Source organism: Crinia signifera, chromosome 2 (assembly GCF_055691185.1).
Source record: "Crinia signifera chromosome 2, ASM5569118v1, whole genome shotgun sequence".
NCBI classification, from domain to species: Eukaryota; Metazoa; Chordata; class Amphibia; order Anura; family Myobatrachidae; genus Crinia; species Crinia signifera.
The window spans coordinates 283,299,982-283,323,887 of record NC_139218.1 but is presented as its reverse complement, the minus strand read 5'-3'; the positions used below and the strand labels follow the sequence as shown (position 1 = coordinate 283,323,887).

The 23,906-nt window shown below is 43.8% G+C and overlaps 2 protein-coding genes across 5 annotated transcripts in view; both read left to right on the top strand.

Moving 5' to 3' along the window:
* The window catches only part of LOC146057470 (cohesin subunit SA-2-like), a 126,004-nt gene that overhangs the window by 96,863 nt on the left and 5,235 nt on the right, over nucleotides 1–23,906 (top strand). For all 4 annotated transcript variants that reach the window (XM_083168738.1, XM_083168736.1, XM_083168735.1 and 1 more), the window contains 3 exons: nucleotides 4,415–4,540; nucleotides 11,828–12,021; nucleotides 19,547–19,676. In XM_083168738.1, coding sequence (XP_083024864.1) covers nucleotides 4,415–4,540; nucleotides 11,828–12,021; nucleotides 19,547–19,676 — 450 coding nt within the window. The remainder of the gene's footprint in view (nucleotides 1–4,414; nucleotides 4,541–11,827; nucleotides 12,022–19,546; nucleotides 19,677–23,906) is intronic.
* Nucleotides 4,556–9,688, top strand: LOC146057473 (uncharacterized). The gene is made up of 2 exons (XM_083168740.1): nucleotides 4,556–8,088; nucleotides 8,941–9,688. The coding sequence occupies exons 1-2, from the start codon at nucleotides 7,672–7,674 to the stop codon at nucleotides 9,511–9,513; spliced, it is 990 nt and encodes a 329-aa protein (XP_083024866.1). The 5' UTR covers nucleotides 4,556–7,671; the 3' UTR covers nucleotides 9,514–9,688.

Below are 23,906 nucleotides of genomic sequence, written 5' to 3'. Positions count from 1 at the left end.
GTCTAGATTGACACGTTCAAGGTCAACATGACACTGGTTAACACATGAAAAGGTCGACATGAGATATATAGATATATATATATATATATATATATATATATAGAAAGAGCAGCAGACCGGCACACTCACTGGCTCAGACGCTAGATTTCTGCTTTGCTGGGTGCCCCCACTGGAATCATGGAATAATATATATATATATTTTAGTGGTAGGTAACGATTACAATTTTGAATCGTAATTAATCGCATAAAATTATTGCGATTTAGAGACTTTTTTTAACTTTCTTTTTATACTTCAACATCCACTTGTACTCCGACAAGGCACCTGTCCCTAAAGCAAAATTGAAATAAAGTGAAAAACTCAACCTTTTAATACGTCGACCTTTGCTTGTGTCGCTCATTTGTCAATGTCAAGCTTGTGCATGTCGACATAATGACTGGCTATCTAGACACTATCGACCATTTAATTTGAAATGAAAAGCATCACTAGATGGGGTATAAGCACAGTTTTGACTAAGGAGGTTGTTCTGCTTGATTCACAAAGCTGCAACATTCGCAGCTTTCCGATTCAACCAAATGCTGCCCGCGTTACCGTTTACCCCCACCCCACCCCCGCACGGTAAGTTTCCCCGCACGCATGTGAATGGATGTTTTGCATAAACATCCATTCACCGCTTGCACGCAGGGAGGAAATCATTCGATGGTCGCCGAACATCGAATAATTTCTACAGTGCTCGCATATGTAAGATACCTCTCTGATGTCTTAAGTATGCGAGCACCCTGTGCGGGAAGCGGGCGGGCAGCTGACGTCCGCTGATGTCAGCTGCACCCCCCCCCCCGCACCCATGTCATGGGTGCATTTACATGGGAACTGCCAGCATTTTCATTGGGACACCCATGAAACGTTGGGCGTAACCCCTCACCCCCGCCTTCACTGGAAGGTGCGAAAGGAACGGTGAACAAGCAGTTTGCCATGCCTGCTTGCACCAAATGGCTGCACATGCGCATAATTTATGCGCATGCATTGCACAGTCTCTTAATATCACTCCCCTGCGCAGGGGAGCGTGTCAGTTAGCATAAGGGCCTAAATGTGTGTTTGAATTTAATAAAACAGTGAGAGAGAAGCCAGCATAAACTGACTGTTCTATTCACAGTTTTAACTTTAATAACTATAGTTTGTTTTGCAGATTAGGGGCGAAATGTAATAGGGTGCCAATTTTTTGGCACAAGACAGAAATCACTTGTGATTTCTGGCGATTTTACTTTTTTTTTTTGTAAAGGAAATGTTGTATTTTTTAGTAAAGGCACTTTTCTTTTTATTACCCCAGTAATGGGAGTGTGCGGGTTTTTCATTAAAATTAAAGAAAAACTGCGTGTGCTCTCTCCCCCGGGTAAAAAAGTGTTAGAGTCCCCTCTAATTTAAGAAACCAGCACCGGTCCTAGACGGATCTTCACTGGTCTCCAACAGCCAGCAGTGTAATGACACAGCCGGGAGACACTTTTTTATACAAGGTGCCCCCGGCCAAAGCAGTATCACCCTGACTGGTCAGCCCTGGGTCACAAGGGATCCCCCCCAGGCTTCATACCTCCAGGGCTGAGTCCTGGGGCTGTCCCCGGCACACCTTGGGCTGTAGGTGCCAGGCTGATATTTTTGTGTAAAATTTAGATTAAAAAAAATATTGAGTTAGTCTGTGGAACTACAAGTCACAACAAGCCTCCCCCACATGCAGGGACTTGGAGAACCACAATCCCAGCATGCAGGGCATTAAAGGGCACAGTGGGACTTGTAGTTCTACTGCATGACCAATGTATTAAAAAAAAACAAAAAACACAAGTTTATTATCATACATACATACATATACTTACCTTGCCATGCTCCCACCACAGGTTGGTCCTCTTCTTCAGTAGGTTATCCAGGGGTAAAAAAAAAAAATGCAACTCTCCCCCCACCACCGCCGTTTTTTTACACACTTTTGCAGACATAACCATGCACAGATCTCAATGATCTGTGCATGATTCTGGCAAACTCGCCTGCCAGAATCAGGTCTGTTTTGGCAATTTTTTTGGTACTTATGTAGTATCTGGGCTGCCGATTTTGTGATTGTATGCCTTACCTTAAGGCATACAATCAGATGCGATGCGATGCGATTCGATGCGATTTTGCATAGGATTCAATGTTAAGAAGGTCCTGTTCATTTCCCCACTATCCAAGTGGGCATAGAGTTGATTTTATATAGCGTGGCGAGCGCAGCGAGCCACCGAGCCCGAAGCGTGGCGAGCGAAGCGAGCCCCGCGAGGGGACGCATATTTCTTAAAAAGTATTCTGTGTCCCCTCGCGGGGCTCGCTACGCTCGCCACGCTTCGGGCTCGGTGGCTCGCTACGCTCGCCACAGGTTTATATCCAACTCCATGCCCACTTGGATAGTGGGGAAAGGAAAAGGACCCCTTTTTCCCATTAAATTCTATGTTAAAATGGACTCAGACCATTTTAACATTGAATCCTATGGAAAAATCTTGACCATCGCATCGCATACGATTTGGTCGCATGCGATGCGATACGATGCAATGCGATCCGATCCGATTTCTAAATCGGCAGCCCAGATACTACATAAGTACCATTTTTTTTTACATTTGTGATTTTTATGTTTTCTATGAGAAAACCTCCGAATGCAATTTTTAATGTACGATTTCTTGGTTACGGCAAATAGTTTGTTACATGTGTGTTTTGCGGTAACCGTGCAATTTTGTCTTTTTTACCAAAAAATCGCACCCTATTACAGCTCGGCCAAATTATTTTCTAATATCTCCATTGCTTTGCAGAATATATTAATGTATACATTTATTATTGTTTATTATATAATATGTGTATATGTATGCTCCGATTTTAATTCAATGCTATCTATGTGGATTTTATATGCCCTTCTTTGTTTGTCAGGTTTTGCTTTTCCAAATGCTTCAATTTTCCAACAAGTTGTCTTAGATGAAGTTGACCTTGGACAGGACCAGATTTAAAAGGTCGCTGATGAAGTTCAGGCTCCCTTATTCAATAGGCTTAGTTATAGGACTGCATACCATTCTACAATCCCCCAATGCATAGATTAGAAATCTGCACACAATGGTCACTGGCTGGTGACAGGTGCACATGCTTTCACCTCTGCTGTAATTGATTCAGCTGATCATTTATGCTGAATGTTCCTGGAGAATATCCAGGCAGCAGAACATCCAGCATCTCCTGATCACTTGTCTAGTATCTAGATGTTTCATTGTCATTAAGGGCTGAGATCATATTGCCCTGAAGAGACCTGTTCACTAGGCTTTGTATTGCTCCACTGTGTTCAAATTGGACATTGCATTGAATTCTGAATCAGGCCTAGAGTTCCGTCATGTCTACCGCCACATATCTTTATGCTTAATCTGTGACTTTATAAACATTGGCCCGTATTCAATGCGGCCGGCAAGGGGGTTAAACGGCAGGGATCGCAGAAATCAAGCGATCGCTGTTTAACCCCCTCGCCGGCCGCTCACCCTATTCTACGTTCCGGGGGAATGCTCGCTGTCAAAGGACAGCGAGCATTCCCCCAAACAGCGAGGCTCGTGGCTAATGCAGGGAGCCCGCTGCATTTAGCCGCGAGTCTCGCTGTTTCTGCGGCTGTAGGGGGGTCAGTTGAATACTGACAGGTTGAGCTGTGACAGTGAGCAGGCAGCGCTGCTCGCTGTCACACCTTCACCCCGGCATTGAATATACCTATTTGTATACCATTTCTTGTGATCCGAAGTACCAATCTAGCACAGCTTTGTTTGCAATTGTGATGCAAATAAATTAAGGATAAAGTACTCATTGTGCAAGCTGCACCAAGCCATATGGCACTAGGTACACAGGGGCCAGACAATGAGTCATTGCATGCTGCCAATGTTTAGTGGCCACATACCATTGAGATTTGCTACTATAAAGCACGGGGACGATCTGCACGATGAGGTTGGGATACGCCTATCACCTGGTCACTACGCATTTCCATTAAAGGCCTATAACATTTCATGTTGGCCCTGCTGGCAGTATACACAATGTGATTGGATAATGATTAAACATGGGGCAAGGTGCCACAGCTGCATCTCAGGCACTTTAGGCCTGGGCAGTGTAGCCTGTCCACATGTGGGGGGGCCTAACCGTGTGCCCTTGCAACTGTTTTATTGGCACGTCCTGCATACTCTAGATCACACTATCACTAAGGAACATGAGGCTTACAGTTTACACATCAGCTGCTACATGCTTTTTATATAATAAACATTACACTTTCGCTTTGTTTTTCTTTGTCAACATAGATGAGTAAAACATAAATGGGTCCATTATCCCCTAAACTGTTTATGCATATAGTATATACTGATTTTTTTTTATCCTTCTGCTTCTATATTTCATAAGGCAAGGCATTGAGTTTGCCTTCAGAGAGCCAGCAGCTGAGGCCAGTCTCCCCCCACCCAACCTGCCATTCCTCATCCTGATCAGCGAGTTCTCCAACAAACTTCTCAGAGCTGACAAGAGACTGGTGTAAGTTGGTTTGGATTCACATCATACGTACCTGCATAAAACAATGTGCATGATTCTGTTTGCATACAATGTAATATAATAATTGAATCACTGGAATATTGGTATAAACATCGTTGCAATAGGGCGTGAACCACTGCAAGACTATTATTGAAAGTACATTTCAGTGCCATCTACAGTTACACCTGGAGAGTGATGGAGCAGTCTCACGTAGAAAGGTCAGTGAGGGAATGTTGGCAGACTGAGTAATATTCTACATATTTACGGGGAGGTGCAAGTGTGCAGTATGGGTGATGACTGGTAGTGATCCAAGCATATAGGGGACATCATCTGCATACAGGCAGACAGTATTAGAGATGATTTTTGTCAGCAAATGCAATGCAGAAGCGCATACCCCTAATTCACATACAACTCTGCATTAGGCCTATGGCGTTTAAAATGGATATACTGTACATTTCCCTGCTTTTTCTATTTGTCAGCATGTTGCCAGCAGAGTGCTATGCTACACTGTCTGTGTGGTACTAAGCTACGAGTGTAAGCAGCAGAAACTAGAGACTGATAAATAGAGGAAGGAATCTTATATAAACTGAGTACCTGTCTATCCTACTTGAGCACAGGTAGCCAGACTTCGTCAGATGAAAACTGGAAGGACTCCTGTTGAAGCAGCGGTTGTTGTTTTTTTATGCAGTTACTGTGCTAAAATATGCTAATACTGCATGAGGCAATAGATTCCTCTTGCCATCTTCTGTGATCTGCTTGTGCATCCAATAATGCAGCTCTTGATCATCTGTGTGACTATCAGTCATCTGAATAACCCTCAGACTGTTGGATGCAGCCATTGGCCTCTGCACATCCAGAAACCTGGAACATCCCACCATTTTCTGGAATGCTGGCCATCACCGGCAGGTTCCCAGGCTGCAAGCAGTACAGATCCTGCATATATCACGCAACATCAAGACTTACGCAAATCATTGGTTTGGCATACATCTCTAAAGCTAGCCTTAAGTACGTAGGTATTGGTATAAAGTAGCAGATTGAGACACATTTAAAAAAAAAAAAGTTGCATAGCGTGGCTCAGCTGCAAACTCCGTGGCACGGCAAAATGTATTCACTTTTCTGTGATTTTGCAGCAGGATTTAAAGCAGAAATTTCTCTAAGCAGAAGCAGATGACCTAATTCTGAATAATTGTAATAATTGCATGTTGATGGGAGAATAATCGCACATGCCCATGTTTCTCATTGTAAGCACTTAATAATAGTGTCTGTTTAACCAATAGGCTAATAAGACTGCAACCTAGGGTGCCAGGACTAATTTATTTCAATTTAGGCATAATTTATTCCATGCTTGTTAGCTATCACTCGTCCTGATGTACTGTGAGGGGTAAAGTTCTTAAGGTGACTGCCTTATGGCTGTGCCAGTGTCACTTATGCTGGGTACACACCAGGACGACTAGGGCCCGATTCTGTCAATTTAGATCCAATTCCGACCGGTTGTATGCAGATTGTATGTACTATCGTGTGTTTTTGACATTTATTTGATCCGATTCCGATCCAATGCGCGTTCACGCCGCTCGTTTGGTCGCATCTTTGGTCCTACGTGCTGCAGGTAGGATCCGTCAATCCCAGGCCGACCGACCGTCAATCGTATGCAGATCGTGAGTGTTTTTTGCCGCCTCCGTCGTCCGTCCGTCGGTGCGTCCGTCGTTTGATCCAGCCTATTTGAGTGGCATTTCCTAAACACTCCCCCGGCGCCATGTTTTTCCACATAGCAAACAGCGCTGGCGCAGCAGTTGGACTCTCCTTCTTGTCTCATCTCCCAGAACAACAACCTGGTATGTTTGCACTCCCAATGCTCTTCTATGCATGCCCACTGATGCCACCAATGTATATAGTGTGTATAAAGCACTGGTTTGGCAACCGTGCACCCGACCATGTCACTGTTTTTTTTGGGTGGGCCCCATGTGTGTGTGTATACATATAACCAATGTCCACCATTGCAGTATTCCAAGCACTCCTCTCTGCTAGGCCCCATTCACCTGTGTGTGTGTGTGTTTGTGTATATATAGATATATATATACATAAACCATTGTCCACCATTGCAGTATTCCATGCACTCCTCTCTGCTAGGCCCCATTCACCTGTGTGTGTGTGTGTGTTTGTGTATATATAGATATATATACATAAACCATTGTCCACCATTGCAGTATTCCATGCACTCCTCTCTGCTAGGCCCCATTCACCTGTGTGTGTGTGTGTTTGTGTATATATAGATATATATACATAAACCATTGTCCACCATTGCAGTATTCCATGCACTCCTCTCTGCTAGGCCCCATTCACCTGTGTGTGTGTGTGTTTGTGTATATATAGATATATATATATACATAAACCATTGTCCACCATTGCAGTATTCCATGCACTCCTCTCTGCTAGGCCCCATTCACCTGTGTGTGTGTGTGTTTGTGTATATATAGATATATATACATAAACCATTGTCCACCATTGCAGTATTCCATGCACTCCTCTCTGCTAGGCCCCATTCACCTGTGTGTGTGTGTGTGTTTGTGTATATATAGATATATATACATAAACCATTGTCCACCATTGCAGTATTCCATGCACTCCTCTCTGCTAGGCCCCATTCACCTGTGTGTGTGTGTGTTTGTGTATATATAGATATATATACATAAACCATTGTCCACCATTGCAGTATTCCATGCACTCCTCTCTGCTAGGCCCCATTCACCTGTGTGTGTGTGTGTTTGTGTATATATAGATTTATATACATAAACCATTGTCCACCATTGCAGTATTCCATGCACTCCTCTCTGCTAGGCCCCATTCACCTGTGTGTGTGTGTGTTTGTGTATATATAGATATATATACATAAACCATTGTCCACCATTGCAGTATTCCATGCACTCCTCTCTGCTAGGCCCCATTCACCTGTGTGTGTGAATAGCAATCTGCACAATAAAATGTATAGTGGTTTTCATAAAAGTTTATTAACATTTTAAATACTTAAAACATAAGAACTAGGTAAACTGGTAACTATAACTATAAAAATTTAAATATGAAACAAAACATGGGTATAACTATAACAACTAAAATGGTTTTATCTTTTTACAGTCCCAATGTCCAACGCAAAGGAACAAGAGTTTCTTGAAGGGTTTATTGAAAAATATCGTTCACACGAATGCCTGTGGCGAACAAAATCCAAGGAGTATTCAAACAAAATGAAAAGAAACCAAGCCTTGGAGGACTTGGCACGCTACAGTCTTCCATTTCACCCAGAGGCCAATGTTGAATGGGTGAGGAAACGCATCCAGAATCTGCGCACGGTGTTCTTAAAGGAACACAAGAAGGTGGAGGCTGCAAAGAAGTCTGGTGCTGGAGTCGACGAGATGTATCAAACATCGCTCTGGTACTATGACCGGTTGACATTCACCCTCAGCCAGGAGTCGATGAGGACAGGAGTAGTCCTTATGGTAGAACATGAAAACCAAGAAGTCACGGCGCAGGAGGAGGAGGAGAATTCGCAGTCTGCATCGGTGAGTCTATTTTTTTGGCTATCTAATTGATTCCTCCTGCCAATCCACAGCCCCCTCCCCATTAAAGTAGGCCATGTACTCTTCCCTCACCTGTTTGGCTCGTGCACTCCCTGTGTAGTGTTGTGTTGGGGTTTGCAAGGAGGATATCTGCACTACCTCCTCTGGCAGTTCTTGGTCTTCTTGGAGTGCTGTGCCTGTAGCCCTTTGCTGTGTGGCTTTTCTGCGGAGCAAATTGTGCAGGACACAGCACGCCGTGACAACCCAGTCAATTTTGTCCACCCTCAGGTTAATGGCAGTGTGGAAAATGCGAAACCGGCTTGCCAGGATGCCAAAAGCATTTTCCACAACACGCCGTGCCCTGGATAGCCTGTAGTTAAAGATCCTTTTGTCATGGTTCAACCCCCTTTGCGCATATGGCTTCATGACATGCTCGTGCAGGCCAAAAGCCTCGTCAGCCACAAAAACAAAGTTAAGCCCCTGTTTAGTTTCCTGGACAGACGGCAAGTGAAGGGTGTTCGCTATGAGCCTTTCGTAGAACTTTGTGTCCTTGAAAGTGCCACCATCCGATGCACGGCCATTCCTTCCTACATCCAGGAAGATAAACTCATAGTTCGCATTAACAACAGCCATTAGTACAATGCTAAAATAGCCCTTGTAATTAAAATAGTAGGAACCACTATTGATAGGCTGGGCTATGCGGACATGTTTGCCATCAATGGCTCCACCGCAATTTGGGAAGTTCCATCGCTGTTCAAACTCCTCTGCGATGACTTTCCATTCATTCACGCTGGTAGGGAACTGAAATTAGAAGTAAATAGAATTGATTAGTAAACATGTTCAATTTTTTTACAGCTTGGTGACTACCCACCTGCAACCCCAGACCTATCTGTCCTATCTGAGAATGCATGCACATCGAACGAAGTTCCTACTCCGGCACGCACTCCGCCACCCACCCTGGAACCCACTCCACCACTCCCCCGTGCCAAAAAAATGCGTGGCAAAGGAAAAAAAGGAGAAGCAGCGGCACATGAAGAATTTATGATGCGGGCACATCAAGTCCTGCAAAGAAACCCGGACAAACATGACAACTACTTCACTTATGTGGCAGAGTGTGTTCGCAACATGGCTCCTAACCAGCAACTTACTTTTGAAAAGTTATGCATGGAGTTGGTGTATAATGGCAGTTTAGGGTATCTCAACAGTGGCACTAAAATAGTTGGCATTGGTAGTGCACCAGACACACCACTGTCATTAGAATCACCAGTGCCTACTCCGCCTGCCACCGTAGCAGGCCAGTCGAGCACAATTCCAACACATACCCAGTCAACACCTACACAGCCTTCTCAACCCCCCCAGTACCGTCAATTCTACAGTTCTTTACTGATAGAAGATCCAGAGTGTCCTGTTTTTGAGGATCTGTCTTAAAAAATAGGCTACTTTATCATTTACCATCGACATGGTCTCAGCTGCAGGTATGTGATGGCCACTGCTCACATGGCGTATGGCGCACATCAATGGGGCCGGGACCATTGCATCTGCGCCATGCGCCATGTGGGCCGCAGCCTTTACATATCTGCAGCAGACATCCTCTGCCACACAAGGGCCACAGTGTGTATTTTTGTTTATTTATATGCTGCTACCTGTACCTGCATTACCAGAGGGAGAACAGGATTCTCCTCAATCTGGATAGCAAACTCCATTTATTGCCCTTTTTTCTTTGCCAATAGTATGGGGTACTGTGCGGCAGACATGGTCTCAGCTGCAGGTATGTGATGGCCACTGCTCACATGGCGTATGGCGCACATCAATGGGGCCGGGACCATTGCATCTGCGCCATGCGCCATGTGGGCCGCAGCCTTTACATATCTGCAGCAGACATCCTCTGCCGCACAGTACCTTATCCCTACTGTTGTAAGGGCATGTTCCAGAAGTTACCAGAGTGTGTTTTTTTTGTTTATTTATATGCTGCTACCTGTACCTGCATTACCAGAGGGAGAACAGGATTCTCCTCAATCTGGATAGCAAACTCCATTTATTGCCCTTTTTTCTTTGCCAATAGTATGGGGTACTGTGCGGCAGACATGGTCTCAGCTGCAGGTATGTGATGGCCACTGCTCACATGGCGTATGGCGCACATCAATGGGGCCGGGACCATTGCATCTGCGCCATGCGCCATGTGGGCCGCAGCCTTTACTTATCTGCGGCAGACATCCTCTGCCACACAGTAGCCCGTACTTATTGGGAAAGTTTAAACTGGGTCATACATACTTAAATCTTTATATATAGTGTGTGTTTTTGTACAATATCTTTTATATATGGTATTATAATATATTTGTGTTGACACAATCTATTTACTATTTTACATGTTTTAACCATGAAAGGCCTAAAAAACCTGTTTCTGTCCTAGGCCTAAATTATAAATAAAAATATTTTGTTTGCACAATAAAGTGTACAGTGTATATTTCATCCTTACCTTGCAATACTGGTACTGCAGCACCTTCACAATGGCTTTGCAGGTCTCCGGGATGATGAGGCCCAAAGCTTGCGGGGAGATGAGGGATCCAAACTTTAGGTCAGCAAGAGACCGTCCTGTCGCCAGAAACCTCAGGGTCACCACCAGCCGTTCCTCAGCAGGGATAGCCATGCGATACTTGGTATCCTGCTTCTCGATGTGGGGAGTCACCAGACGCAGCAATTCCTGGAATGTGGCATCATCCATCCTCAAGAAGTTACGAAAATCGTCTGGGTTATTCTCCCTGATGTCCCTGAGCAGTGGCATGTGCGAACGAGTCTGACGCTGAAGTAGCCACTGCTTTGTCCAGCATGATCTTTCTCTCCTGCGCTGGGCTCTCTGACGCCTGAGCTTCAAAACTGCATAATAGAGCAGGTACTGTTGCTGGTGACTACCCATCACTGCATTCTCCATAGTGCAGGGTTAAAAGACACTTTGTAATGGCAGGCAAAACAAAGTAATGTGTAAATAGCTATGTCCAGCAGGTATAAACCAAGCCTCACTAGTAACAAAGCAGAAATACACTGGTTTAAAATGGCTGCTGCTATTCCTATCCCCCTCTGCTAGTCCTCCCCCTCTGCTAGTCCAGCCCCTTCATTACAATTTCAAAGGCCCATCTGACGACGGTCGCATGTGTTCTTGCAAAAAAAACAAAAACCAGCGATCCGACCGTCTTAACGACCATCGCGGGCACATCGGGATCGGATCTAGATCGTTCCGCAAAAAAACCCACAATTTTTGCTAATCGTTTGCTGGGGACTGCCTGGGAGCTCCCGGGAAGTCCAAGGGAAATCGTTCCATGGTCGTCTATCGGTCGTGAACGACGGTGGTCGTCCTGGTGTGTACCCTACATTACTGATGGAACCATTACTTTATGTGCAGTGTGCTACAGTGCCAGCTGTGCAGCCTAAAGCCAAAGTCTCCTTCCCACGCCACAAGCATTAGATGCTACATGCCAGTTGTATAACCTTCATTTCACGCACATGCGGAGTAGGACTGGCGTGTCCCTGAGCGTGCCCATACACGTGTGTTTAGCAGCATTACAAGGGGAGCTACATGTGTATTAGCCTAGGGCACCTGGAACCTCTAATGAATAATGTATTGCTGGCTACTGACTCAGCCACCTTTAGCCACCTGGAAACCTAATTAACAATAACAATTATTGTAGTTAACCAGCTACATAGACTGGGCACTTATGTAGCATACTGATGCTTTCTTATCCCGCAGATATGGATACCTACAGAGATTTGCTAATGAGCAGATGCTGCTTCATAAAGGAAAAGAATGGAACCCACTGGTTGTGTACAGCAATTCCCTGCTAGACAGTCACGATGAAGAAAGCTCTTCATGCGGCAGCACTTTTACGAAGACCCATTTGCTTTCCAGCACCGCTCTTCATACAAAGAGAAAAGCAGCCAATGGTAAGATTCAGCTACTCCACAGGCACTCCACACCTGTGCCCAAACGACTGAACTTTGTGGTTTTTATAGAAGTCCTTTAAATCTGTACTATTTTATTAACCTCTTCCTTCCCTATTCTGCACCTGACCAAACTACACACAGTCCCAGCTTCCCCTGGAAAAATGCCTGGTTGGATAGTGATGTTGTATGGCCGTGTGCTAAAATTAGCAAGGCTAAGTTATGTTACTAATCATAGCATGTACCCTAAAGACGTCATCGCTCCCTTCTGACCGCTTTATCAGAGGACGGGAGATCGTTCATATTGGTTTTTGGCCTCAGTGTCATTGTCGCTGCTGGCTTCTGAAACCTAAATACATGAAAATCCATCAAGCCAGGTCAGACGAGTTAACAAGTGGTGCATTCAGCTTTTGCTGAAGCTCAGTGTTGCTGGAATGCTGCAGAGTGCTGATACATCACCTTTCTTTGTGATTATAATACATGAAAAGTTCCATCACTACAGGAGCATATAATGTGACCACTAGTAGTTACTGTGAGGACCGTATGTGCAGGCTAGGAATAGAAACTGAATTGCATTCTCCAGTATCGCTTGCTTCTTACTGGGGCTACACAGCACAATTTCATTCGTTTTTTGAGTTGTAGTTTTTTTTTTTTGACGATGAGGATATAGTTTAATGCACAACATGGATCAGCACAGGGAAATGGCTTTATTTTTACAATATTTTATATTTCTTATATTATGATTGTACACTACTTCATGAATTATCACACACCAATTTTGTAAATACTATTTTCTCTTTTACAGAGATATGTGCTAAGTCTTCACAAGGGATAAAGTACCGGCCAATCAACTTCTAACTGCCATGATAAGGGCAGTCAGGCAATGGTTGGTTGGCAGTTTATCTCATTGGTCTGCAAGGGTATGGGTCATTGGGTCGACCACAGGAAGTTCGACATGCATTGGGTTAACCACTGAAGGTTGACATAGGCTTAGGTTGACAGGGTCGTTAGGTCAACATGGGAAAGGTAGACAGTCAAAAGGTCAAATTAGTTTTTTTGTCGAATGTCAACATGGACACCGTATCGGTGCACCACATATGTGCTCCATGATTGGTAATACAACTCAATTACTATCTTCTGTTATAGAAATACACACTCTGGGAACACACCTAAAAATGTATCTGTCCAATGTATCTAGTGGGAACAAAATTCTGGTAACGTATGGGAGCATATGAGAATCAAACATTTGATCCCAAACACTGGAAAAGAGACAATGGTCATTCAGACAAAATGGTTAAGGGCTCGATTCAGAGTTTATCCTATCAATTATCGAATGACTGTGCGAGTGTATTGATTGTAGCACGCATGCACAAGCCAAAATAGCTAAAATATCCAACTGCAACCCTTTTGCAATTTGACCGTCAGGAAGTTGCGGTTTGGGGGTGTACAACTGCTGTTTTCAGAAAAAACGCTGGCATGCCCAGGAGTTTTCAGGGAGGGTCCGTGCCAGCTTTGATAAGCCTGTCCCTGGGAAAATCATTCCATAGTGAGCCTATTGCATATGGATGGTAAAGGGATAGTTTCTATGTGTCTTCTGCTAGCTTATTTAAGCCAGCAGAAGACACATACTGTAGAAACTATCCCTTTACTATAGACATACAGGGACAATTTATCCCTGCAACACTAGAGACATACAGGGACAACTTATCCATGCAAACTACAAACATTAACCAGCAGCAGCCATTGATATTTTAATACTTACATTTTTGTTTTTCTATCTTTATTTACTATACTGTATTTTAATATTTCACCATTTTATTATACATCATTAAAAGTTATATTTTATGAATTATTTTTTGACTTTCAGTGCCCTCGTGTGAATACTTATGCTGTTTTCAGACCACAAAACTGGCTTTGACCAGGTATTTTAAAAATGGGTCTGCCAGCTAAAACCCCTTTCACAGCGCATGTTTTTAAACGGTATTTCAATGAAGTTTTTGTTCCTTCTCCACACTGAATGCGTTTTAACCCATAGAAAACAGTGGATAAAAAAAAACGGGTTTGAAACGGGTAGGACCCTGCTCTATTACCGTTTAGAAATACCAGTTCAATAGAACCGGTAACTTCACTTTGCACCTTTCAGACTGCACAAATTACCGTTTTAAAACGGTAAAAAAGTGCGGTCTGAAAGGGGCATTACCCTTTTTTGTTGTAAATTTGTCAATTACTAAGTAGTGGGTGGCACCTCCCTTATTAAAAGAGCCACTGATCAGATATCCTGGGGAAATATTAATTTAAGTGGAGATAGGAAAGTCTTCTGTACAAAAAATCAAAGACTGGTGCAGTCTTTGTGCAGTCTGTCTAGACTGGTGCAGTCCTCTATGTTTTTGTAAATAATTTTGTGCAGACTGGAGCAGTCCTCTATGTTTTTGTAAATCATTCTTATCCATTAACCCAGGGCTGGGCAATTGCGGCCCTCCAGATGTTGATGAACTACACATACCAGCATGCCTTGCATCAGTTTCAGCATGGCCACATAGCAAAACTAATGCAAAGCATCCTGGGATGTGTAGTTCATCAACATCTTGAGGGCCGCAATTGCCCAGCCCTGCATTAATCAGTATCTGGTCCCATACATTATCAGATTTTTGTACCTACCAGGCAGAATAGATAGACACATCTTTAGGTGTGTACCCTGATTCAGTCGCTGACTGATATACAAGTGTTAAATATCAAAATACTCAGTTTGAAAAGGATGGAGGCTGAATAGCACAGGACCTGGGACACCAAAGAGGGGCATTATGGGCAACTGCAGCATTTAGTGTATGAGGAGACATATGTAACTCTTCTTATGCCACTGGTTGCTGCTATTGGAATGGAGAGATGGTTATGCCCCAAATGTTCCCGGCCCTATGCAGTGTGGTGACAGACAGAGGTGGATGGTGACATTAAAGACCTGCCAGTCTACATTGGCGTATAATGTAAACCAGGGACACTGTGTGGTATAAAATGTGCAATAAGGTCACAAACACAAAGCTCCACCCACTTTTACATGCTCTTAGATATGCCCAGTTTAGATGCAAAAGGGCCTAAAGGGATGATTGCTAAACTGAAGCAAAGGACAACTGAGGAACAAGGACCTGTGGCATTTCATCACCACAGAAGAAAGTGTTCATAATGGTGACAACAGCATGTCAACAGGCGCCATGTTGGCATGGTATGTAACCCTAAACCTGCAGCCTTACCATTGTCATTCTGTTCTTGCTGGCACCATTCTGGTGTTTCCATTTTGAACATATTCCTTGTTGTCAGATTGCTAGTTCCAAGTACTGGCCACCCTTCATACTTACAGATCATACACACGTTGGAAAGAAAAATCTCACAAAATATAGAAACTTAAGATCATTCTATTATTGGTGCTCATTCATCTTACCCAGGAGAATTAATATATTATTGTCAGGTGTCTTACAGTAGTTACAGAAGCCTCATTGTTTTGGTGGCATAGCTGGCACTGGCAGATAAAATTTTTGTGCCGTGCTTGGAGTTGTATTTCTGCTCATGATTTATATTGTTCAGTACATGCTAATGCTCCCAGAGACGGCAGCTGGCAAAGATAAGAACCCTTGTAAGGAACTAAATAGTGAAGTCACTCAGCAACAAAGTAAAAATATACAAAGGGACATGACCTAATGTGCGACATTTCCCTGGAGATACACAGAGCTGCGGTGGAGAAGTGACGTACAACATATCATACCTTCAGAACTAGTTTTTCTTTGTCAATTTTACCTCAGATGTGCGTACAGCACCAATATGGAAATGGCCATTACTCTGTAACCAGACAGCGTGTGTATGTGAACGTGGTTTCCTTTAACACCTGCAGTGCTGGGGAGTTAATGCTACTGTGTATTGCACTAATGCTACATCCTATGTGGATGCTGTGTACATCCTTTTATTAAGCTCAGTACTGAGCGGCCGATTCAGACTATTTTTTCAGATGGTTGTGGATGTGCGCAGGAGCCGCGCTGCTCATGTGTGGACCTGGGAATGTTATGTCACTTGCCATGTGTCAAAATACACAGCATGATTGACATGCCGCTGGTGCAGGGAGAGTTTTAGAAAATGGGAACATCTTCTGGATGATCCAAAAACCTCACTGGCCTTGTGATATGGTGGGACATCCTGAGTAACCTGAGGGTTACACAAACATCTGATGTTCATGCAGATGATCCTGTGCGGTATACATGAGCGAAGCAGCTGAGAAGTAAAACGACATCCACTGTTGGCTTCTTTTAAGGTGCCTCATGCGTCATTAGCATCATTTCATGTAAAGACTTAGCAGCTGTACTTTAGTGTCTGCCTCTGAATAATCTGATTCTCAGGTTTTTCAGGGATTGCAGGCCCATATGTTCCTGATTTATTTGCAGCTTAGAGGGGTTTCTGCTATGTGATAGAACATCCCCTTCCCTTTTTGCCTAGTTTCCCCCATATAGAACAAAACTATCTTCAGTCTCAGTGCTGCCTGATAATTAATGCTTCCCCCACTTAATTTGCAGTGCTGGAAAAAAACAAAACAAAAAAAAAACAAAAAAACAGTTATACAGACTCTCATCTAGAGGATTCAAAACTTTGTGGTCAGGGGCATAGTTCCTGATAGGACACACAGGGGTGCCATCAAAAATGATGGGACCTAGGGCTAACGAACTTGGCAGGACCCTCTTAACTACTATAAACACACCCACACACATAGTCCCATAGACACACACCGCACACTGTCCTGTACATACAGTGCATCTGGAAAGTATTCACAGCACTTCATTTTTCCCACATTTTGTTATGTTACAGTTTTATTCCAAAATGGAACAAATCAAATTTTACCCTCAAAATTCTACACACAGTACCCCATAATGACCAAGTTAAAACAGTTTTTTGGAGATTTATTAAAAATAACTAACTAAGGAATCACTTAAGTATTGACAGCCTTTGCCATGAAGCTCAAAATTTAGCTCAGGTACATCCTGTTTCTACTGATCATCCTTAAGATGTTCCTACAGCTTAATTGGAGTCCACCTGTGGTAAATTGAATTGATTAGGCATGACTTGGAAAGGCACACATCTGTCTACATAAGGACCCACAGTTGATGATGCATGTCAGAGCACAAACCAACCAAAAAGTCAAGGGAACTGTATGTAGGCAGGATTGTCTCCAGGCACACATCTGGGGAAGGGTACAGAATAATATCTGCTGCTTTGAAGGCCCCAGTGAGCACAATGGCCTCCATCATCTTTAAATTGAAGAAGTTCAGAACACTCTGAAGGGACTCTCTATTAAAATATAAAACTATGACGCTGAATAAGCAAAAAAATGTCAGTCCAAGTGTGCCCCTTGTAGGAATTCTTTTTTTCTTTTTTGTCTGTACAATTATACTAATTCCTGGGACTGCACCTCCCTACACAGTGAAACCTAAATTAATGGTAATAAAATTGATAGGGTCATCTGACAACATAGAAGACTGTGCGGATTAATCTTCTTGTTTCTAGAAGTTCAGAACCACCAGGACTTTTCTATAACTGACTGGCTGTGTACAATGATCGATTGGGGGAGAAGGGCACTAGTCATGGAGGTGACCAAGAACCCAATGGTTACTCTGTCAGAGCTACAGCATTCCTCTGGGGAGAGAGGAGAACCTTCCAGAAGGACAACCATCTCTACAGCAATCTACCATTCAGGCCTGTATGGTAGAGTGGCCAGATGGAAGCCACTCCTTAGTAAAAAGCACATGGCAGTCAGCCTGGAGTTTACCAAAATGCACCTGAAGGACTCTCAGACCATGAGAAACAAAAGTCTCTGGTCTGATAAGACAAAGATTGAACTTTTTGCCAAGCATCATGGTTGAAGGAAACCAGGCACCACTCATCACCAGGCCAATACCATCCCTACAGGGAAGAATGGTGATGGCAGCATCATACTGTGGGGTATGTTTTTTTTAAGCAGCAGGAGCTGGAAGACTAGCCAGGATAGGGGGAAAGATGAATGCAGCACTCTTCACCTCATACAGTGGCGAAGGTTCACCTCTTAGCAGGACAATGACCCTAAGCACAGAGCTAACTCTGTGAATGTCCTTTAGTGGCTCAGTCAGAGCCCAGACTTCTGATTGACAAATCTGATTGAACATCTCTGGAGAGATCTGAAAATGGCGGCGCACCGACGCTCCCATCCAGCCTGATGGAGTTTGAGAGGTGCTACAAAGAGAAATGGGTGAAACTGCCCAAAAGACAGGTGTGCCAAGCTTGAGGCTGTAATTGCTGCCAAAGGAGCATCAACAAAGTATTGATCAAAGGCTGTGAATACTTATGCACATGTTATTTCTTATTTAATTTTTTTTATAAATTTGCAAAAATCTCCCCAAAAACTTTTTTTATGTTGTCATTATGGGTTATTATGTGTAGAATTGTGATGTGAAAAAAATTATTTATTCCTATTTGGAATAAGGCTGTAATATAACAAAATGTGGAAAAAGGGAAGCGCTGTAAATACTCTTCGGACGCATTGTGCAGTATTCAATGCCGGTGCGAGCGGCCTGCGAGGGGGTTAAACTGCGAGGATCACAGAAAACCAGTGATCCTCGCAGTTTAACCCCCGCGCCGGCCGCTCGCACTATGCAACGTTCCGGGGGAATCCTCGCAGTCACAGAACTGCGAGGATTCCCCAAAACTGCGAGAGCCGCGGCTAGTGCAGCAAACTCGCTGTAATTAGCCTCGGCTCTCGCAGCTTTTGGAGGCACATTCGCAAATTCCCCCTCGCTCAAAAAACGGAGCGAGGGGGAATTTGCGAATGAGGGGGGTCAGTTGAATACTGACAGGGTGAGCGGTGACTGCGAGCAAAAAGTCCTGCTCGCAGTCACCGCTCGCCCACGGCATTGAATATATGCCATTGTGTACATACACCTTTTCGCTCCCCCACAGCTTTTCATTGAGACATAGTCGTGGACAGTGTAGATCAGAACAGGCCAGCTGAGCACCCGCAGGCAGCAGCCATGGAGGAATGGAGTTCCAGCTATGATTGGCTCATGGGTGGCTCTACCCATGAGCCAATCATAGCTGGCAGACTAGGCCTGGTCCCAAAGTCCCAACCCTCCCCACTTGATGTTGGGGCTTGAGGACAGGTGCCATTACCATTTTGTCAGTCTCTACATCCACCTCCTGTCCATAGATTTGTACAGATCATGATTAGTATAAAACATTAATATATTAGCTTATAGGGAAAACAACTTAAAAAAGATTTATAGTTTCACGCATTTAAATCAAACTACGTGGTGTTTTTTTTAAGAATGTTTGTGTACCATAAAAAAGGAAGTGGTTATGTGCTCCAATGTCTAAAACATAGAAGTGAAAAAAAAACATTTTTTTTGTCAAAAAGTATGTTATTAATATAATTGCAAAGCAGTAAATTAATACATTTCTAGTTTTTATTAATATTTAAAAAATACTTTGAATATGGACAGTTACAGCTGTGTACTCTGCATTACAGAACACATTCCAGGAAGAGGCCCGGTGGAGAAAAGTACATTTCAGGAACAGAACTCACATTATCTTACTAAGAGCAGGAGACGGGAAGAGTTTCAGGAGCAGACATCAGAAGACATGTTGTCGTTGAACAGGTTAGATGATATTGTTTTAAAAAAGTTAAACAACAAAAGCTGCTGTAATTTTCGGCTATTTGACTAATGGAAAAAATGTCGGTACTCTTTACCTAGATGGGCGCCAGCGATTGAAATCGCGGGCGTCGGGGGTAAAAATTGCGGTCATCGCGGGTAAATCGGGATGGCCGCGATGACCGCGATTTTCCCATAGGGAACAATGTTAAAAAGGCTGATTGACCGCGATTTTACTGTTAAATGCCTCAATGGACCCGATTTGGCCATAGGAATCAATGTTAAATGGGCCACAGAGCCCAAATAGGCACAATTAACCCTTAAATGTCCCCCCCAATTTTTAACGCCACCCCACGATCCACGCCAACCCGAAGCGTGGCGAGCGCAGCGAGCCTGCGAGGGGCGGCGGTACGCGTCCTCCGACCTTTTCATGCCCTACTATCCACTAGGGCGTGGAGTGAGAATAGAATAGTGTGGCGAGCGCAGCGAGCCACCGAGCCCGAAGCGTGGCGAGCGCACGCGGATACCTTCACAGGTAGATGCGTCCCCTCGCGGGCTTCACAGGTGTCTGCGTCGCCACGGACACCTGTGAAGCCCGCGAGGGGACGCGTATAACTGTGAAGGTATCCGCGTCCCCTCGCGGGGCTCGCCACGCTTCGGGCTCGGTGGCTCGCCACACTATTCTATTCTCACTCCACGCCCTAGTGGATAGTAGGGCATGAAAAGGTCGGAGGACGCGTACCGCCGCCCCTCACGGGCTCGCTGCGCTCGCCACGCTTCGGGTTGGCGTGGATCGTGGGGTGGCGTTAAAAATTTGGGGGGACATTTAAGGGTTAATTGTGCTTATTTGGGCTCTGTGGCCCATTTAACATTGATTCCTATGGCCAAATCGGGTCCATTGAGGCATTAACCAGTAAAATCGTGTCCATCGGGCCTTTTAACATTGATTCCTATGGCAAATCGGGAGCATCGCGTCGCGGGCATCGCGGGTACATTTATGGCCGGCCGCGACACGACCGACATGATTTCCATGTTTAACATGGGTTTCAATGGGAAATCGCGGGCATCGCGTCGGTCGCGTCGCGGCCAGACATAAATGTACCCGCGATGCCCGCGACGGGCGCCCAACTAAGTAAAGAGTACCAAAATGTCTTAATTTATTCAAAGTATAAATATCTTGTACACAATTATGTAGATAATATGGTCATATATAAGTAATAGTTGAGTGACCACTCAAGGAGACTAGTGCTGTACACAGTCGAAGGTGCAGAATTTTATGTGATAATCCTATTTTACTGATCATGGTAAAACCAACAACTACAATAAATGAAATATACACAATAAACACAATGTGACAAGTGTCAACCAGGGTGACCATTCCCCGGGATTTCAATCCTAATATTTGCATATGTTATTAAGTGGCAGACAGGGTCTAACCACTCACTTCCACGCTGCCTGGCTGCTCCTGCCCATGACTGTGTAGCGTGATGTGGTTTGAGTTCACGCTGCACAACCTGACTGCCACATGGATTGTCTTCCACCTAGTACTATTTTTCTGGAAAAATAGGTCCAGGAACTCCGGGACTGGGGTGGATCGATTAAATAAATATAGAGAGAGAGGTGTATATATATTATATTTAGAACCAAAGGCACTCACAGGTAAATTTCAAATAAAATTTATCCTATGGAAAGTACATTTTGGCCCAGAACAGGTTCAGGAACCCAGTTCCTGATAATGTCATATTTATTTAGAGGTTTCGGAATTGAGTTCCTGCTGAAAATTAGCACTGCTTCTACCTAATGGGTCCTTCTGCTGCTTGCCACCACCGGCCAGTCCCATGTATGTAAACCTGTGGGGCTGTGGGTTGGGATTTATTTAAATGAATGTGCAGATGTGTGTGTACACTGCATATACTGTTCCACTAGATTCCTAAAGCGCTCATTCAACTATAACCTATATTATTGTACTACTCCTTGCCAGATATCCCTGCAGAGTGAGCAAGCAGCACACATTATCCCATGTATCGGGATCTCCTCTCTATCATTGGGACTAAGCAGAGAAACTTGGATATACAGTTTGACTATTCCTTATCCAGATATCTGCTATCGAAATTATTCCGAAAAACAGTTTCCGGAATGCACCTTTTAAAAAAAAAAAAAGTGTATGCTAAAAGCACTACTGGGGACAGGATATGTGACTGGCACTACTGGGGACATGATATGTGACTGGCACTACTGGGGACAGGATATGTGACTGGCACTACTGGGGACAGGATATGTGACTGGCACTACTGGGGACAGGATATGTGACTGGCACTACTGGGGACATGATATGTGACTGGCACTACTGGGGACTTGATATGTGACTGGCACTACTGGGGACATGATATGTGACTGGCGCTACTGTGGACAGGATATGTACTGTAACTGCCACTAAATATGTGCAAGAACTGATTGCTTAGCATTCAAATTCAGTGCCTGATGTAGTACACAAACGTTTCATTCACATACAGTATAAAATAGTTGTCTGTATTTCATATGTTTTATGCAACATAAATGCATTTTGTGTTTAGACATGGTCTCGTCCTCAAGTTACCTCACTGAAATATAAAAATATTCCAATCTTTTTATCCAAAATGTTTCTGGTCCCGAGCATTTTGGATAAAGGAAACTCAACCTGCATATAGTTTCTTGCAAAATGATTCAACCCTCCCAAAAAGTCAACCAATTGTCTTTTACAAATGACACCAATATTGTTCCCAGCAGGATTTTTATTATGAACCAGTAGGCACTTAAAATGATCAAACTCATAAGTGTCTGCAGTCTTCAATATAATAATTTTGCATGCAGACATATTCAACTCATCCTGTCAGTATCAGTTCTACAGACTGTTTAACCACCTAGAAAAAACCAGCAGAGACAACTGGAATACAGAGGGAAGGCAGGTGACTGATAGATTAGACAGCTGTGGAACAGTCGCTACATGAAGAAACAGCTGTTACACCGACATGGGGAAAGTAAGGAGTAGAAACAGCTGAGGATTGGTGTAACAGAGAGAAACAGATACATTAGTCCCCAGTTGTGCATGTAGTTCTCGAATGCATAATATGACACAAAATAAACATTATAACATTTAATTTAGCTGAGACAGGGATGAAGACAAGTCATTGGCTTTCCTTTAGCGCTACAACTCCCTAAAACGTTATGCAGCCATCATTAAACTCATCCCATTTATAAAGTTTGTGTGGGTTGGATTACATTTCCAGCAGTAGTGGAGAGCACACGTATGCTTGTCATGAGTGGATGGATATAATTTTCTTTTTAGATGCTTCTTGTAGGGATACAAATGGTGAACTGGAACATCCACATATCTGATTACCCACCAGAACCAGTCGCTGTATGTCCATGAGGCCACCAGCTGAAAGCACTGTTGCTGTGAGAGTGGGGCAGCTGGTTCCATAATGAATGTTTTCTGCTGCCAAACAGAATAATTGGTGTAAAATATAAACAAGTCTGACTCTACCATGATCATGAGCTTCAGTATATTACTGGAGAGATTTCCATGCAATGCCCCTACAGTACTCTTATTGGCAGACATTAAATGATATCTTCTGCAACTGATGGTAGATATCTCTGCACACCGTGGTCATATCAATTGCAGTGAATGATTGCAGCGGATCACGATTTAAGTGAGATGGGTCACTCAGTCTCCAAAGTCAACAAAAAAAATGGATTTTCATGTGCAAGCTTTTCTAGGGAGTAATGTGACCACTGCATTAGGAAGGACATTGAGTGTGTAATTCCCCTGCAGTCCATGAAACACTGTGGAAAGCTTCTTTTGGTGTGCATTGTAATTGTGAATCCAACCACTGGATGAGTTAAGATTTTAACTATTTTAAGGAGATGTATGATTACGCATGTGGAGAAACCACCATGAGCCAGTTTACCCGACAAGCCCATAAAGGAAAGTCTAGGGTAGCTGTTATTGAGGGGTAAATGTATAAAGGTTGGAGAAGTAGTATCTATTCCCATAAAAGGGGATTTTTGTAAGAACTTACCGTTCAAATCCCTTTCTCTGGCTTCCTAGTGACACAGCTAACCATGGGTGTAGGAGGGTCCGCAAGAGCAAGGCACCTATGCTAACTTGTTTGAGAGGCAGGCTCCTCCCTTCTGCATCCCAGCATTCCTCAGTTCAATTTCTAAAGCACACTAGGATACATTACTCAGTTCCACGCC

Coding starts and splice junctions, on each gene's coding strand:
- LOC146057473 (XM_083168740.1), top strand. CDS start 7,672: ATGTCCAACGCAAAGGAACAAGAGTTTCTTGAAGGGTTTATTGAAAAA. Junction 8,089..8,940: donor AGAATTCGCAGTCTGCATCG/GTGAGTCTATTT, acceptor ATTTTTTTACAG/CTTGGTGACTACCCACCTGC.